Raw genomic sequence first — 18,236 nt, 5'->3', positions numbered from 1 at the left:
GAGTATCCAAAATTAGTGTGTTTATAGGTCAAAAACCATGCATGGTGGCAGTCATGTTCTGATCTCAGTGATCTTTAGGCAGTGCCCTAGCTCCTTGTCAGGGGTTCAAGGCTGTGGCTTTTTCTGTGTTGTAGGTAGTGTTTTGCCTCATAGGTGGCATAAACACATCTAACTATAGCTCTACCATGAAATATACTAGTTTCTAAGTCATCCCATCAAGTTTTCTTGTTTTCTCTTGCAAGTGTTTCTCATGCTTTTGCCACTTCTCCCATTTCCGATGTCTCCACCCAGGGCCAGCCCTCATCTGCTCAGTCATCAGGTTGTCAGTCAAGTCTCCTGGCCAGTCTTCTTGCCTCAGTCTTTCCCCACCCCAGCTCCTGCATGGGCTACGTGGGGGAGTGGGAAGCACGCAGGTGTGGAGCTGGACTAGTCCCACCTGTCCCTTGCAGGCTATGAGCCCTTCACTCTTTGAGCTTCAAATTCCTCACCTGTCACAGATGCATATCGTTGGTGGTTTTGAGGATGAAATTACATGGTGGAGGGAAAGTACATGAATAGTGAGCCTCTATGAGTGGTGGTGGTTCTTTTTCTTCCTTTTGTGTGTGTATGTGTTTACTGTTAAAACATATTCTAGCAGTTTTCTTATTCAAGATTCTGCAGTGGGTAATTGCCTAATCATACCCAAATTTTTCTTCTTGGTTTTCAAGGTTCTCAGTATTCTAGCCTGAAGTCAGCAGACTTTTTCTGTAAAGGATCAGATGATAAATATTTAGGCTTTGTGGGCCATGTGGTGTTACAACTACTCAAAGGCCCTTGTAATGTGAAGGCAGCCTTGGAATGTGTACATTAATGGGCATGGCTCTGTTCCAATAAAATTTTATACCAGAGCAGGGTGGGCCTCTTGTGGCCCCCTGCCATAGTTTGCCACCTGTAGCCTGAAGCTGTTGGCTCAGCTTTATTTTCCACTGCTGCATGTACACCTCTCAGATCTGGTCGTCTTCTGGGTCTCCTTGTGGAGACCATGTTTATCCCAGTCTCCATCACCTGTCCCTCCTGCCACCCCTCCTAGTGTGTCTTTCTTCTGTTCACAGCTGTGGGCTCCTTGCTCTTTCATGCGTCATTCTTTTTTTTTTTTCTTTCTTTCAGTTAGAGGCGGGGAGGCAGAAAGACAGACTCCCGCATGTGCCCCTATCAGGATCCAACCATCCTATGCTTTGCCCATCTGGGGTATTGTTCCGTTGCTTAGCCACCGCTCTTCTTAGCACCTGAGGCGAGGCCATGGAGCCATCCTTAGTGCCCTGGGGCCAACTCGCTCCAATCAAGCATGGCTGCAGGAGGAGAAGACAGAGAGAGAAGTGATAGGAGGAGGAGTAAAGAGGCAGATGGTTGCTTGTCCTGTGTGCCCTGACCAGGAATCCACACACTGGGCCGACACTCTACCATTGAGCCAACTGGCCAGGACCCTACATTGCCATTCTGACTGCTTTGTCACACAGTAGTTGCTCTTCTGAAATCCTATGACTTCTTTGGTCAGTCACACTCAGTGGCTTCTAATCAGAGAATTGTTTTTTTCTAGTGTGTTAAGAGCTAGTGTGGAAAGGGGGGCCCTGTGTCAGACTGCTTGTGTCTGCTCAGAGCTGCGCAGAGCTCTGGCATCTGCCACTGCTATGTGGTGCTGGGAATGGCATAGAGTCAGCATGGCACATCTGTGTGGTTCTGGCATACTGCTTGGGCATTGGGTAGGGCTGATTTGATGACAGTAATGTACACAAACTGCTGAGTCACTTATTGCAGGCATTGAGCTGTCAGCCACTGTGGAAATCATGCTCAGATCTCTAGATATCCCTTGCTATGAGCCCTCTCAGGGTCCTGCAACCTTGACACTTAGACCTCATGGTGCACAGGGTCTGCAGCTGCAACTTCCCACCTTTCAGCACCAACAAAGATCTCTTGATGCTTTCCTTTATGTTGTAAAGGTTTAAAGCACATGAAGTATTATAGGGATTGACAGGTAGAGGGAGGGTGGGAAGGTGGCTTCTTTTGCATCAGCTCCTGTAGAAAGTTTCGTCAGTGACTCCTAGTCTAAGCTCTGCGCTTTTTTTTTTTTTTTTTTTTTTTTTTTGGTGAGGGATGATTTACATTTTTTTAAAATTAATTTTGATGGGCTGACATTGATAAATCAGGGTACATATGTTCAGAGAAAACATCTCTATGGTTTTTTGTGTTTTTTTGTGTGTGTTTTTTTGTATTTTTCTGAAGTTGGAAATGGAGAGGCAGTCAGACAGGCTCCCACATGCACCCGACCGGGATCCACCCAGCGTGCCCACCAGGGGACAATGCTCTTCCCATCTGGGGTGTCGCTCTGTTGCGACCAGAGCCATTCTAGCACCTGAGGCAGAGGCCATGGAGCCATCCTCAGCGCCCGAGCCAACTTTGCTCCAGTGGAGCCTTGGCTGCGGGAGGGGAAGAGAGAAAAAGAGAGGAGGTAGGGGAGGAGGGATAGAGAAGCAGATGGGCAGATGGACACTTCTCCTGTGTGCCCTGGCTGGGAATTGAACCTGGGACTCCTGCACGCCAGGCTGACACTCTACCACTTAGCCAACCAGCCAGGGCCATCTTTTGCCCATTTTTGATTGGATTGTTTGTCTTCCTGGTATTGTGTTTTACAAGTTTTTTATAAATTTTGGTTATTAACCCCTTATCAGACGTATTGTCAAATATATTCTCCCATTGTGTAGTTTGTCTTTTTATTCTGTTCTTATTGTCTTTAGCTGTGCAGAAGCTTTTTAGTTTGATATAGTCCCATTTGTTTATCCTGTCTTTTATTTCACTTGCCCGTGGAGATAAATCAGCAAATATATTGCTGCAAGGTATGTCGGAGAGCTTACTGCCTATGTTTTCTTCTAAGATACTTATGGTTTCACGGCTTACATTTAAGTCTTTTATCCATTTTGAGTTTATTTTTGTGAATGGTGTAAATTGGTGGTCTAGTTTCATTTTTTTGCAGGTAGCTGTCCAATTTTCCCAACACTATTTATTAAAGAGGCTGTCTTTACTCCATTGTATGCTCTGACCTCCTTTGTCAAATATCCATTGTCCATAGAGCTGTGGGTTTATTTCTGGGTTCTCTGTTCTGTTCCATTGATCTATGTGCCTGTTCTTATGCCACTACCAGGCTGTTTTGAGTACAATGGCCTTGTAGTATAACTTGATATCCAGAAGTGTGATACCTCCCACTTTATTCTTCCTTTTCAAGATTGCTGAGGCTATTCGTGTTCTCTTTTGGTTCCATATAAAGTTTTGGAATATGTGTTCTATATCTTTGAAGTAAGTCATTGGCATTTTAATTGGTATTGCATTGAATTTGTAAATTGCTTTGAGTAATATAAACATTTTAATGATGTTTATTCTTCCTAACCATGAGCACAGTATATGCTTCCACTTGTTTGTATCTTCCCTGATTTATCAATGTTTTATAATTTTCCGAGTACAAGTCTTTAATCTCCCTGGTTAAATTTATTCCTAGGTACTTTATTTTTTTCGTTGCAATGGTAAAGTGTATTGCTTCCTTAATTTCTCTTTCTGACAGTTCATTGTTAGTATATAAAAATGCCTCTGATTTCTGAGTATTAATTTTATATCCTGCCACCTTGCTGAATTCATTTATCAGGTCTAGTAGTTTTTTGACTGAGACTTTAGGGTTTTCTATGTACAATATCATATCATCTGCAAATAATGAGAGCTTTACTTCTTCTTTTCCAATTTGGATGCCTTTTATTTTTTCTTCTTGTCTGATTGCTGTGGCTAGGACTTCCAGAACTATGTTGAATAAGAGTGGTGAAAGGGGGCACCCCTGCCTTGTTCCTGATCTTAAGGGGATTGCTTTTAATTTTTGCCCATTGAGTATGATGTTGGCTGTGGGTTTGTCATAGATGGCCTTTATCATGTTGAGGTATGTTCCCTGTATTCCCACTTTGCTGAGAGTTTTGATCATGAATGGGTGCTGGATTTTATCAAAAGCTTTTTCTGCATCTATTGAAATTATCATGTGGTTTTTCTCCTTCCTTTTGTTTATGTGATGAATCACATTGATTGATTTGCATATATTGTACCAGCCTTGCCTCCCAAGAATAAATCCCACTTGATCATGGTGTATGATTTTTTTCATATATTGTTGGGTCCGGTTTGCTAATATTTTGTTGAGGATTTTAGCATCTAAATTCATGAGGGATATTGGCCTATAATTTTCTTTCTTTGTGTTGTCATTGCCTGGTTTTAGAATCAGAATTATGCTCGCCTTATAAAAGGAGCTTGGAAGTGTTCCTTCCTCTTGAATTTTTTGAAATAGCTTGAAAATGATAGGAGTTAGTTCTTCTTTGAATATTTGGTAGAATTCACTTGTGAAGCCCTCAGGCCCAGGACTTTTCTTTTTTGGGAGCTTTTTGATAACTGTTTCAATCTCATTTGTTGTAATTGGTCTGTTTAGGTTTTCTGATTCTTCCAGATTAATTTTTGGAGGACTATATGTTTCAAGGAATTTGTCCATTTCATCTAGGTTGTCTAGTTTTTTGGCGTACAGTTCTTCATAGTATTTTCTTACAATATTTTGTATTTCAGGTGTGTCAGTTGTTATTTCTCCACTCTCATTTCTAATTTTATTTATTTGAGTCCTCTCTTTTTTTCTTGGTGAGTCTGGTTATAGGTTCATTGATCTTGTTTACCTTTTCAAAGAACCAGCTCCTGGTTTCATTGATCTTCTGTATTGTTTTTTTAGCTTCTATGTCATTTATTTCTGCTCTGATCTTTATTATTTTCTTCCTTCTACTAGCTCTGGGCTTTACTTGCTGTTCTTTTTCTAGTTCTTTTGGATGCAGGGTCAAGTTGTTTATTTGAGCTTTTTCTAGCTTCTTGAGGTATGCCTGTAATGCTATGAACTTCCCTCTCAGGACTGCTTTTGCTGTGTCCCATAAATTTTGAGTTGATGTATACTCGTTATCGTTTGTTTCTAGGAGTTTTTTAATTTCTTCTTTGATCTCATTGTTAACCCATTCATCATTTAATAACATGCTATTTAGTTTCCAAGTGTTTGAGTATTTTTCAGTTTTTCTGTTGTGGTTGATTTCTGGTTTCATGCCATTGTGATCAGAGAAAGTACTCGATATGATTTCAATCTTCTTAAATTTGTTGAGGCCGCTTTTGTGCCCTAACATGAGGTCTATTCTAAAGAATGTATCATGAGCACTTGAAAAGAATGTATATTCTGCTGCTTTAGGGTAAAAGGTTTTGAAGATATCTATTAAATCGAGTTGATTTAGTATGTCCTTTAAGTGTGCTGTTTCTTTGTTAATTTTCTTTCTTGAGGATCTATCTAGTGATGTTAGTGGGGTTTTGAAATCCCCGACTATTATAGTATTGCTGTTGATCTCGCCCTTTAAATCCGTCAAAGTCTGCTTTATATATTTAGGTGCTCCTACATTAGGTGCATAGATATTTATAATGTTTATATCTTCCTGTTGGATTGCTCCCTTTATCATTATATAGTAATCTTCTTTATCTCTTACTATAGTCTTTGTTTTAAAGTCCATTTTGTCTGATATAAGTATTGCTACCCCAGCTTTTTTTTTATTTCCATTTGCGTGAAATATTTTTTTTCCATCCTTTTGTCTTCAATCTATGTGCATCTTTTGTTTTAAGGTGTGTCTCTTGTAGACAGCATATGTACGGGCCCTGTTTTCTTATCCACGCAGCTACCCTATGTCTTTTGATTGGATCATTTAATCCATTTACATTTAAGGTTATTATTGATATGTAATTGTTTATTGCCATTTTATTCTTTAAAACTGTATTCCTCTTTTGCTATATTCTTTTTCTCCTTTGATCTGTTTACAACAGGCCCCTTAGCATTTCTTGCAGCCTTGGTTTGGTTTTAGTGAATTCCTTGAGTTTTTTTTTTTTTTGTCTGGGAAGCTTTTAATTTCTCCTTCAATTTTAAACAATAGCCTTGCTGGATAAAGTAGTCTTGGTTGTAGGCTCTTGTTTTGCATTACTTTGAATATTTCTTGCCATTCCCTTCTGGCCTCAAGTGTTTCTGTTGAGATGTCAGAAGTCATCCTTATGGGGGCTCCTTTGTAGGTGATAGTCTTTTTTTCTCTAGCAGCTTTTAATATTTTCTCTTTATCACTTAGCTTTGGTATTTTAATTATGATGTGTCTTGGTGTAGTTTTCTTTGGGTTTCTCTTTAATGGAGTTCTCTGTGCTTCTTGAACTTGTGAGATGTTTTCCTGCCTTAATTGAGGGAAGTTTTCAGCTATGATATTTTTGAGCAAAGTCTCTATCCCTTGTTCTTTCAGGAACCCTTATGATGCGGATGTTATTTCTCTTCATGTTGTCACAGAGCTCTCAGAGTTTCCTTAGACTTTTTGAGTCTCTTTTTTTTTTCTGCTCTGCTTCTATGCCTTTATTTATCTTGTTCTCTAACTCGCTGATTCGATCCTCAGCTTCATCCATCCTGCTTTTAATTCCTTCCATTGTGTTCTTCATTTCTGATATTGCATTTGTGATTTCTGACTAATTCTTTTTTATTATTTCAATGTCCTTTTTTATATTTGCTATCTCTTTATTTAGGTGTTCGTAATGACCATCTATTGTTGTTCTAATATCTTTGAGCATCCTAAGAATTGTTATTTTAAACTCTGCATCTGGTAATTTGGTTATATCTGATTCATTCTGGTCCTTTTCTGGGGATTTCTCTTGATTCATTTGTGTTACATTTTTCTGCTTTCTCATTTTGTCTGTGTAAAAGAAGGTTTTGGCCACTGGAGTCCACTGGGTGTGGCCTCTGTGTTCCCTAGGTGTGGTCTGTCTGCAGGCTCGCCACCCCCTCTGCTGTTGCTGCCTAGGGGCATTCGGGTATGGGCGTTGCCAGTGCCTGCCCACTGGCGCTGTTGCTGTGGTTTCCACTTCTCCTTCATGGGATTGGCTGTGATCATGTGCTCGGGTGTACAAGCCTCGGTGGTCTTGGCCTTCGCCCCGCCCCCACAGGTGGCATTATTCTCGTCCCTGAGGGCAGGGTTGAACACCCTTGCTCAGCCGCGGGTCTCCGCCTGATTCCGGGCTTTCGCCCTGCCCTTGCAGGAGGAGCCCACTTGTGGGACAGCTGCAAGCCTTGGTTCCACAGCGGGGCCGGACTGTGTGGCTCAGTAGTGGGACTCCGCCTGCTCTGGGCTTTTGGCTCCACCCCTGTAGGAGGAGCCGGCTCCCAAGTCAGGCCACAAGCCTCGGTTCCACGGGCAGGGCAAGGCTGTGCTCCTGCGCCCTTGCTCAAGGGCGGGTCTTCTGCCCTTCCCCAGCAGGCTGGGTTGCAGGTGGCCCGCAGCTGGGCTTGACCACTTTTGCACATCCGCTCCTCCCCAGTTGGGCAAGACTGAGCTCACACCTGGGCCCAGTGGTGGCCAGCTGACTTCCACCCTTGCCCACAGAACCGCGCTTCCGCGTCCCGCCCGCCCTTGGGCGAGCCCTCAGCCGTGTGGGTGGGGGCGCTGCAGCTCAGACCCTAAGATTCACTACTATAGTCCCGGAAGCTCCCTCTTTCTAAGCAACTCTGCTCTGAGTGCCGCGAGAGAGCTTGTTTGGCTGGTGTCCTGCTTCCCTTTGTTGGTATTGCTGTTTCCAGGGGCAATATTCACTTCAGATTTGGGAGTGACTCGTCCCAGGCGTTAGGGTGGCTGTCTCTCAAAATGCTTCTCCCTGTGCCTCCTAGATTACACTCTATTCCTGCTACTCCAGTCCTCTCCTCTCTCCCCATCCCCAGAGCCCCGGGTGAGTGGTTGTGAGAGAGGTTTTCTGCGCGATCCCTTTAAGAAGAATCCTGGGTCTGAGAAACCAGTCTCTTTCTCACAAACAGTATCCTGTCTTGTTTCCAGCTAAATACTGTCCATATGCCCTTCTAGGCTCTGGGGCTGCAGGCTGGGGCTTTGTTCCTGGGACTCAGGACCCTCCCCTCTCTTCTAAACTCACTTCCCGCCACGCAAGTCTCTTCCGGCTGCCGTTCGCTCCTGGGAGCTGGACAGTCCTCTCCGTGTTTCCGCTTTTCCTACCAGTCTCAGTGTGGCTTCTTCAGTGTTTCTTGGTTGAAGAGTCCTCTTAGTTTAGTCCAAAGTTTTTTTTCCAGATGATGGTTCTTAAAATTAGTTTGTAATCCAGTTTGGTTCTGGGAGGTCGAAGTTGGTACGTCTGCCTACTCCATCGCCATCTTGCCTCTCTTCGATTTCATAGAAATTTATAAATATTTAGCATCAGCCATAAAATATCACCGTTGGTGCCTCCAAACAACCACCTGGTAGCATGTCAATGGCCAATGGGCTAAGAAGCCAATGCCAGGTTGACACAATGTGCTTTTTAAAGTAGTTGGTTAAAAGCACATGCTCTAGAATCTTGATACTAATATCAGTTAAGCCACTTGGAATCAGTTTTAGTTGTTGGAGTGTCAGAGTTAATTTTGGGGGGAACAGAACAATAATAGATAAAGCTCAGAAGTGTGCTTCCATAACTGGTTGTTTTATATTTTCAGATAGTTTCTGCATTTTGACTTTATAGTTTACACATTTTGTCATTATTGATTTCATTATAATTTCTTTGCACAATAGTCCACTTGAGGTATTGAGAAGAATTATGTGGTACAGTATTTTCTTTGCATCTTCCCTTTGAGGGGCTCTAGATTACGGAGTAGTAAGTTACTGACACAGTTCCTGGTGAGGGCGGTGAAACACCTTGTAAACAACCAGTTGAAAACTGACTTCTGAAAGCTGGCAGATGCAAACGTGTGATTACAGCTCCTTCCCAGAGAGATATAGGATCTAATTGGGGAGGCAAGATGACTACACTTGGATCAATTTGAAAGTGATGTGAGAATGTCTGAGTAGGTGATGAATTGTCATAGTGTTAAGTCTTGTGACATTAGAGAAGAGGGATTCCTTCAAGCCCGGAGGTAGTGAGGGAAAATGTAAGCCTTGGGCCAGAGTACAATAAGTTGACAGGGAGGGAAAGTCAGAAAGGGAGTGCCAAGTGCAAGAAAGGGATGTGAGCCAGTGTGAGGATGGCCCTCCACAGGACAGTGGTAAGTAGCCGCCGTCCATCCTGGCCGCATTTCCTGTCTCAGAAGACCCTAATGCAGTCTTAGATTTTTCTGGGAATATTTGCCCTTATTTGAATTGTTCATTTAAAATTATTTCTCTTTCCTTGTGTTTTTTGTGCCTCAATTTAGCACTCTGAATAACCCTGCTGATCAAATGGATGTGATTGGAGTAGGTGGCATTGACTTTGAGGATAACATCGCCCGTTTCTCTTCAAGGGGAATGACTACCTGGGTAGGCTTTTTTCGTTGGTCGAATGTGCCATTTGTCTAAGAACCTTTGGGTGTATTCTGTCTGTTGTGCAGACAGAAAAGCAGCTTGTAAGCCTGACCCTCACATGCGTGGATGGCATAGCCAGGTTGTGGGTACTTGCCCAACTGTGAAAACAAGAAACCTGACCCCTTTGACATCTGCTTCACTGTGGTGCATCAGGTGGGTGCTGGTTCTGAGAGGTGTTTCCCAGTTCCACTTCTATTTAACTTATTTCTGAATGACTCACTTTTTAGGTCAGCTAGATTTATGTTCATTTATCCTAACTAGTAGGAAAGTGAGTAGTCATTCTTGGTGCTAGGTGAGATGATTTTTTTTGGCTTTAAGAAGTAAGAGAAGCCAGTGAGAAGAATTTAATACCAATCCTACTAACACAGAAATAATTACACTGCTCACAAAAATTAGGGGATATTTTATAGCTTCATATTAATTTTGAGGTATCTCCTAATTTTTGTGGGCAGTATATATTTAGTTGGACAAAGTGGAGATAACGTCAGCAAGTTAATTCAGTTGCTCTGGATTTAATCATGCAGCTAATTCATCCTCTTACCCATCAGAACAGAGGTGGAGTCAAAGTCAGATAGATGCTCCCTCAGGCAGCAGGTGCTCTTCCCTGCCCCTACGGTCTGCAGGGTCAGATCCCCTCTTGGTGCTCTGTCCCAAGGCTGCCAAGCTTTGATGTCTTGGGAAGTCCCAGAAGAGTCTTAGCCTTCTGAAAGTATTGTGGCCTCGTCCACGCTGGCGCTGGTTTATGGGATAGCCTTCTCCCTCTACGTGTCGCGTCTCCTGGTGCCATTTTCAGCCAGCTCCACAGTAGGTCCATGCCTTGCGCATTCAGGTGCCTTCTTCCTGGTGATGTTCCATTGTCACCATAGTCCTGGTGTACCACACCCTGAGAAAGTCTGTCCCAGGGCTGGGTTTTGTATCCGTTCCCCTGTGCTCCGAGTACTTTCTTTGTACTGGTGAATACTTGGAAACGATACCTCCCTCAGTTGATGTCTTTCTGGCTCGCTCGTAAATACTTTCATGGAATTACATAGTGCAATGTCATGCCCTTGGCCTTTGTCAAGGCCTCGTGTTGTTGTTTTTTATAGTGAGAGAGAGAGAGAAACGGGAAGGGAGAGATGAGAAGCATCAACTTGTAGTTGTGTCACTTTAGTTTTTCATTGATTGCTTCTTATATGTGCCTTGACTGGAGTCTCCAGCTGAGCCAGTGACCCTTTGTTCAAGCCAGCGACCTTGGGATCATGTCGATGATCCCGCACTTAAGCCGGCAACCTTAGGTTTTCGAACCTGGGGCCTCAGTGTCTTGGGCCAGCATGCTTGTGTACTACGCCACCACTGGTTTGGCTCGAGACCTTGTTTTTTAATGGCATTTTGAAAAATGTTCCTGAATCATCTACAGAGCTGTAGTTGAAGATACTTTTATGCAGTAACCCACATAGATGAATGCAAAGCCCATTTATGTTTGATTGCCATGAAAGGTGTTTTCACTTCAATTGGAATAGTACTTTCTATTGTCTCATTTTGCCTCAGTTTGCAGGATATTTCACGGTACTCAGTTAAAACTTAAGTTACTTGTATGATTACATTTATCATTCTGATTGGTGTTTTTCTTTCCCCTCTGGTGGCAGATTGAAATTTTCAGTTTTATTATATAATTTTTCCTTATAAAGAAAATGATTTTCTTTTCTTAAATTTTATTAATTTTCTGATTTTTTTCTAAGATGTCTAATTTTTAAGTTATCTAAAGATAAATTAGTTTTGAGTGTCTAGTGTTGCATACTAACAAAATAAAAATATTCACTTTTTAATTGCTTAATGGCATTACTATTGCACTGGTTATTATAAAACACTCCAAAAATAATTGTATTTTATACATTATCATATAAACTTTTTTTCCCCCTGTATTGCAGTGAATTTCAACTAAAACTAGTACCTTACTGAGGCTACACTGTATTCAAATAACCCACGTTTCTGTTCCCGTTCTCTTCACTGATAGCCACACATGCCTGTGTCAGTGTATGTGCTGTGGTAGACACCAACCTACTTTTATTGTAGGAGCTACCAGGAGGCTATGGCCGTGTGAAACCTGACATTGTCACCTATGGTGCGGGAGTGAGGGGCTCCGGCATGAAAGGGGGCTGCCGAGCCCTCTCGGGGACCAGCGTGGCTTCTCCAGTGGTCGCCGGTGCTGTCACCTTGCTAGTAAGGTGAGTGTTGCCTAGCAGAGAGAAGGTGGTGCCAGCAGACCAGGAGCCAAGTCTCACTTGTCACAAACTTAGAGTTTAGGAGCATATCCTGTGACCTGCTCCATCCATTGCTTCATCACTACAGAAGAAGAGGTCAGAGTTCACTCTTTAATAGAGGATTCCTGTGAGAGTTTACCATACACACATGGGATCACACTCTGTAAACTCTAAACCATAAAGCAATATATAACTTCAAAATACTGTTGCTTTTTTTATGTTTGACGTCTGGTTTTGTTTTATGACCTTTTTTTTTTTGAGCAGCTTTAGGTTCACAGCAGAACTGAGAGGAAAGTAAGAGCTTCCCACATCCCCATTTTATGCTAGAGTTGTTCTTATTCTATCCGAAAAAGTGTGGGTCAGGCAGGGGTCAAAGGGTAAGATATTCCCTACCATATCCTCCATGTCCTTGGGGACTCACCTTCTAATGTTCTCTGTTAGCTAAGGAGCTGTCAGAGCAGGCAGTGGGGGTGACAGTCACCACTTCTTTATGAGAGACAAGTTTTGCTATGTTATTTATATATGCTCTTTGTCTTGTTGAATCCTATCCACTGTTGGAATGGAACTTAGTGATCGACCTTTAATTTGCAGTTAATGAAACTTGAAGTTCTCCAATTTGTCGATTTGAATTGATTCTCACATGCTCTGACTTAGCTCGGCCATGGTGCCTTACACGCACAATCGTAAAGAGATGTCTTAGGAGCTGGCACTTACTTTGTATTTTTTTTTTTTTTTTTGTATTTTTCTGAAGCTGGAAACGGGGAGGCAGTCAGACAGATTCCCACATGCGCCCGACTGGGATCTACCCGGCACGCCCACCAGGGGGCGATGCTCTGCCCATCCGGGGCGTTTCTCTGTCGTGACCAGAGCCATTCTAGCGCCTGGGGCAGAGGCCAAGGAGCCATCCCCAGCACCCGGGCCATCTTTTGCTCCAATGGAGCCTCGGCTGCGGGAGGGGAAGAGAGAGACAGAGAGGAAGGAGAGGGGGAGGGGTGGAGAAGCAGATGGGCGCCTCTCCTGTGTGCCCTGGCCGGGAATCGAACCCGGGACTTCTGCACGCCAGGCCGATGCTCTACCACTGAGCAAACCTGCCAGGGCCTTATTTTGTATTTTACTCCCCCTCCCCAAGAAAAAGTCTATCTAGGTGAGGCTTTAGTTGAGCTTTTTGTGTTGTGATAACAAAGCTCTACATTTTTCAAAGTTAAACTCTATGTTAATTTTAAAATTAAATTTAAAATAGACCAACCATAGTAAATGTTTTTATATTTAAAATTATCTTTAAAGGGAAGTAAATTTGTTTTGAGATTAGCTTCTAATGACAGAGATGCTTTTCACTAATATTTCATCATGAAGGTAGGTATTTACCTCTTTCTCCTTTTCCATCTTCCTTGTAGTTCAGAGCCAAGTTCTTGAAATTATTGCCTGGCCGGTGTAGTTTCTGGAGAATGACCGTGTGCGCTTTGGAAACATTGCCTTTCTGTTCTTGTGTCTCACCCCGTTCCATAGGGTGAGAGAAGAAGGAAGGGTGTGCAGACTGCAGAGTCCCCTGGCTCCCATGGGCTTCTGTATTTGCCAGTGGGGCTTTTGTTTCCTCTCTCTCTCTGGGTGTGAAACAAGACATGCTGGCCTGTGTCCCCCGCTTGCCCTGATTGTTACCAGGAGCGTGGCCTCGGACTCCACTGTTCGGTCCGTCAGCTCTCCCTCCTGTCTAGCGCGTGGGGAGACGAGGGATGTGCTCTCTGTTCCCCTGCTCTCTCAGTGCAGACGTAGTCAGTGTCAAGAGACCTTTCGCTCCCCTCGTCTCCCTGTAGCAGATAAAAATGCCACCGTGGTAGTTCGGAAGTGTTTTTGTGGCCTGACCAGTTCCTCATGACAGATGTCGAGCAACAAGGAAGTGCTTCCTCAGCTTCCCGCCACCCAGCTCTGTGAAGAGCTAGAACCCAACCTTGAGTCTTACTTTATCAGCGGGAAGAGGTAAGATTGTTCACCTCTAGCTGAGCTGTTAGCAGTTTCCTTACTGACATTGAGAGTCACTTCCACTTGATGTCCTGTTCTCCTTATGCCCGATTTCCCATCTAGACCTGTCAGAAAAACTGCCAACGCTTCAAAACCAACCACCATTATAGAAAAAGATTTAGGAATTTAGGAGAGTACGTTTTTCTCTTTTGCTTACTGGATTTTCTTCCCAGCGTTTAGAGGTTAAAATTTACTTGTGTTTATAATACATAGATATACAAAAGTGAGTGTTTCTTAAGAGGTTGATACTGCCTCAGTGTCACTAGGTTCCTAGCCAGAGGGAGCTGTGTTGAGGTTTGTCCAGACTCATCCTGAGGATGAAACTCTCAGGGTGGCCTCTGGTCTGCATGATTCTGTCAGCTTCCGTCACCAGGGTGGGGCGCCACACACAGGCCTTCCAAACAAGGGAGGCGGGGTCTTGCTGGGGAGGCGGTGGGCTTCACTGAGATGCAGAGCCTCTTGCCCGTCCTGTGTCAGCTGCTCTTCCCAGGACCCATCTGTCTACTTGTCCTTTTCCCAGCGAGGCCGTGTCCCAGCTCGTTCCCTTCCTCCTGGCATCTCCGGAGGAGCCAGTACCCTTCCCTGTTCTTGCCCCCCTAAAACCTGTGAGGTTGATTCAGTTGGAAAATATGTTTTTCTGATCCATTTAGTATAAACAGGCACTGGCCGCTTGAGTCACTGTTCTCCCAAGCCATGAGGAAGGTCACTCCTGAGTCTGGTGCAGAAATGAGCACACCTTTATTCTCATCTTGGCGCGGGCCCTGCCGAGGAAGCTTTCGTTACAGCCAGAACTAGATTGAAGGTCACATGTGCAGTTTAGGACTGATCAGATTTTCACTCTTTTACGAGAAAATGACCAGCTACGTAACTTCCCCCCAGCACAGTGCAGAAACGTGACCTGGTGAATCCGGCCAGTATGAAGCAGGCCCTGATTGCATCGGCCCGGAGGCTTCCCGGCGTCAATATGTTTGAGCAAGGCCACGGCAAGCTGGACCTCCTCAGAGCCTATCAGATCCTCAACAGTTACAAACCACAGGCCAGGTCAGTATGTCTTCCTTTCGCCTAGACCTTTCTCTTCACTGGGGCCGAGGGGGTTTCCTCCTCTGCACAAATGTCAGCCTCCGAAGGAACCGATCACCTGTCACACACACTCAGGGCCCCCGTGGAGAGCTTCACTCTGCGGCCTCCACTAGGGTGGAGGCTGGCAGAACGTAACTGCTTTCCATTTCCTGATGTTCTGTTATTTTTCATATGAATGGTTTAAAGCAGGGGTCTCAAACTCAACTCAGCATGTGGGCCGCAGAGCAAGATCACAGCTGTTCGGCAGGCCGCACTAGGTCTACAAAAGGCAACTGTTACTCAACACTTTTCTCACTGCAGTTGAAAACAAAAAAAAATCAGTACAACAAGCACAATCGTACATGCAGTTTACTCAGTGTCACAAAACGACCAGAAACTGTAGTTCGCATCACAACTGCTGTTAACTAAGCTAATATCTAGCTAGGATGCTAGAGAAATGAAAAATACAAGTAGGCCCCAAGGCTTACTTAATTTTATCCAAAATATTTTGAACTTCGTGGATTAGTCTGCGGGCCGCACAAAATTGTTCGGCGGGCCGCGAGTTTGAGACCCCTGATTTAAAGTAATGATTTCCTATTAAAACTTTCTTTCGAAATAATCTTAGGTTTATAGCAGCTTGTGAAAGTAGTTTAGAGAGTTTTCATATACCTTTACTGAGCTTCCTCTAATGCTAGCATATAACCATAATTTAACTATTTAAACCAACAAGTGGCACTGATACTGTACTGTAATCAATCTGCAGGCTTTATTCATGTTCACCAGTTTCCCCAGTGATCTTCATTTGGGCCAGGATCCAGGCCCCATGTCGCCTGTAGTTGTCCTGTCGTGTGGGTTTCCTGTAGCCTTGGACAGTTCATCTGTCTTGTTATTCATTTCTCTGACTCCTTGGGAATGTGGGTTACTTATTTTATAGACTCTCTTGATACGGGTTTTTCTGATGCTTTTTCATGGTTAGCTTGAAGTTATATATATATATTTGGTAAGTTTTTTTATTTTTTTTTTGAAATAATTTTAGGTTTACAACAAAGTTTCAAAAATAGTACATGAGGATCCATAAATTCTTCACCAAGCTCTCCCTAATGTCGTCTTACATAACCATACAAGGGTGGGGAAAAGTAGGTTTACAGTTGTGAGTACAGGAAAGTTACTATTATTTATTAATTATTGTGTTTTTCATATGAACAACTATAAACCTACTTTTGCTTCACCCTGTAGTATAATCCTCAAAGCCTGGGAATTAATGGATACGTTACCATTGATTAATTTATAGACCATTCAGTTTTCACCCATTGTCCTATTCTTTTTCCTGACCCAGGATCCAGTCTAGCATCCCACATTGGATTTAGCTGTCACTCTCCTTGGTCTCCTCCAATTGGGGACACTTCCTCGGTTTTCTTCCTCTTATTAATGGTGGAGTTCATTTGTGTACATTTAATTTAGGTTATGGGTCAGTCCAGGCCCTCCTGGAAGCACACCCCAAGATGGGGTTAGCCATCTAAGAGAGATTCTGGTGGCGGGCAGTGGGGGGGCAGGCATATGAAGGATAATGGGAGAGGCAGTGAGAGTCTTAGCACTGTCCTGCTGGCCGGGTGCCTGTGAACAGGAGTGGGGGAAGGGGAACTGCAGAGGAAGACTCTCAGACTGCAGCACAGGTCTCAGAACATTTCTGCTGTGGGGAATCTGACCCAGAGTCACCTGTAAGAGTGTCCCACAGGGATTGGCCTGCACTAGTACCTCCGTATGCTCAGTCATTGTCTAGGAGCAGCCCAGGGAAAGTGGAGCCACGGCACAGAGGTGGTGGAGGGTCTGGAGGGACAGCAGCTGTGCTTCTGACAGGAAATTGAGCAGCGTGGCTGGTGGTGCCTGCCTTTGGTGGTTTCTGCCAGGTTTCTGCACTGCAGTTACTGTTTGTCCCTTTGTGACTACTAAGTTACTTGTGGGGATGCACTTTCAGATGCTTGTTTCTTAACGTACTTCCACTAATTTTAACATTCATTGATGATTCTTGCCTGCAGGGATTATTACTGTAGAGATTGCCCCATTGGTGACTTTGTTTCTTTCATTCATTAATTGGAATTCTATGAGGAATATTTATTCTATGAGGAATATTTATATTTATTTATTTAAATATAAATAAAGAAGGATATTTATGTCAGTTCAGAACTAAGAAAAGGTCTGTCAGGATTGTTATAATTTGCATTTCTGTAGTTATGAGTGAGTTTGAACACTTATGTCTGTGGTTAAAGGCCATCTTTATACCTTTCTTGTTAAGTATCTGTTAATTTCTTTCCCCGTTTTTTCTCTGGGGTTTTTGTCTCTCAGGTGTTAAGGGTTTTTTATACATTAAGGGTAGTAATTGTTTGTTGATGTGTATTTGCAGGTGTTTTTCCCAGTTTGTCAGTTTTGATTTTTTTGTGAAGTGTTTTGTCATGCCGGGTTTTTTTATATATATAGTCTACATTATTAGTCTGTTGTAGTTGTTGCCCCTGGCTTTTAAATCACAAAAGCTTTTTTCTGCACTGGAGTGAAAAAACATTCACCCAGGTTTTCTTCTAGTACTTGTTTGCTTTCTTTTATTTCCTTGAGACTCCCTGAAACATTCGGGATTTATTCTTATATGTGATGTGAGGTCTGGATCCAATTTTATATTTTTATCTTTTGCCTAATGACCACTCATTTGTCATAGCTGCATTTATTAAGAAGTTCATCTTGCCTGACCAGGTGGTGGCGCAGTGGATGGAGCATAGGACTGGGATGCCGAGGACCCAGGTTCGAGACCCCGAGGTCGCCAGCTTGAGCGTGGGCTCATCTGGTTTGAGCAAAAGCTCACCAGCTTGGACTCAGGGTTGTTGCTAAGGGGTTACTCGGTCTGCTGAAGGCCCGCGGTCAAGGCACATATGAGAAGGCATCATTGAACAGCTAAGGTGTCGCAGTGCGCAGCGAAAAACTGATGATTGATGCTTCTCATCTCTCTGTTCCTGTCTGTCTGTCCCTGTCTATCCCTCTCTCTGACTCACTCTGTCTCTGTAAAAAAAAAAAAAAAGTTCATCTTTGCCCCAGTGATTTTTTTTTTTTAAGTGAGAGGTGAAGAGGCAGAGAGACAGACTACCACATGTGCCCTAACTGGGATCCACTCAGCAAGCCCCCTAAGGGTAGTGCTCTGCCCATCTGGGCCATTGCTCTATTGCTCACAGTGGATCTATTTTTAGCGCCTGAGGCAGAGGCCATGGAGCCATCCTCAGTGCCCAGGGCCAACTCGCTGGAACCATTGAGCCATGGCTGCAGGGTGGGGAAGAGAGAGAGAGAGAGAGAAAAGTAGAGAAGCTCATGGTCTCTTCTCCTGTGTGCCCTGAGTGGGAATCGAACCCAGGACGATGCTGTCACTGAACCAGACAGCCAGGGCTGCCCCAGCAATTTGAGACTCTGAGTACGCAGCATTCACAGGCTGGTCACGTCCTCATTCTCTTCCAGCCACAACCACCAACGTTTC

The 18,236-nt window shown here is 43.7% G+C and overlaps 1 protein-coding gene across 1 annotated transcript in view; it reads left to right on the top strand.

The window, feature by feature from the left end:
- The window catches only part of MBTPS1 (membrane bound transcription factor peptidase, site 1), a 64,923-nt gene that overhangs the window by 26,638 nt on the left and 20,049 nt on the right, over positions 1-18,236 (top strand). Inside the window, exons 9-11 of the mRNA XM_066242376.1 lie at positions 9,263-9,365; positions 11,463-11,614; positions 14,546-14,707. Of these exons, the coding sequence (XP_066098473.1) occupies positions 9,263-9,365; positions 11,463-11,614; positions 14,546-14,707 (417 nt within the window). The remainder of the gene's footprint in view (positions 1-9,262; positions 9,366-11,462; positions 11,615-14,545; positions 14,708-18,236) is intronic.

The sequence above is a fragment of the Saccopteryx bilineata genome, chromosome 9, assembly GCF_036850765.1.
Source record: "Saccopteryx bilineata isolate mSacBil1 chromosome 9, mSacBil1_pri_phased_curated, whole genome shotgun sequence".
NCBI classification, from domain to species: domain Eukaryota; kingdom Metazoa; phylum Chordata; class Mammalia; order Chiroptera; family Emballonuridae; genus Saccopteryx; species Saccopteryx bilineata.
The sequence above is the reverse complement of the archived record's forward strand: the minus strand, read 5'-3'. Positions and strand labels throughout refer to the sequence as shown.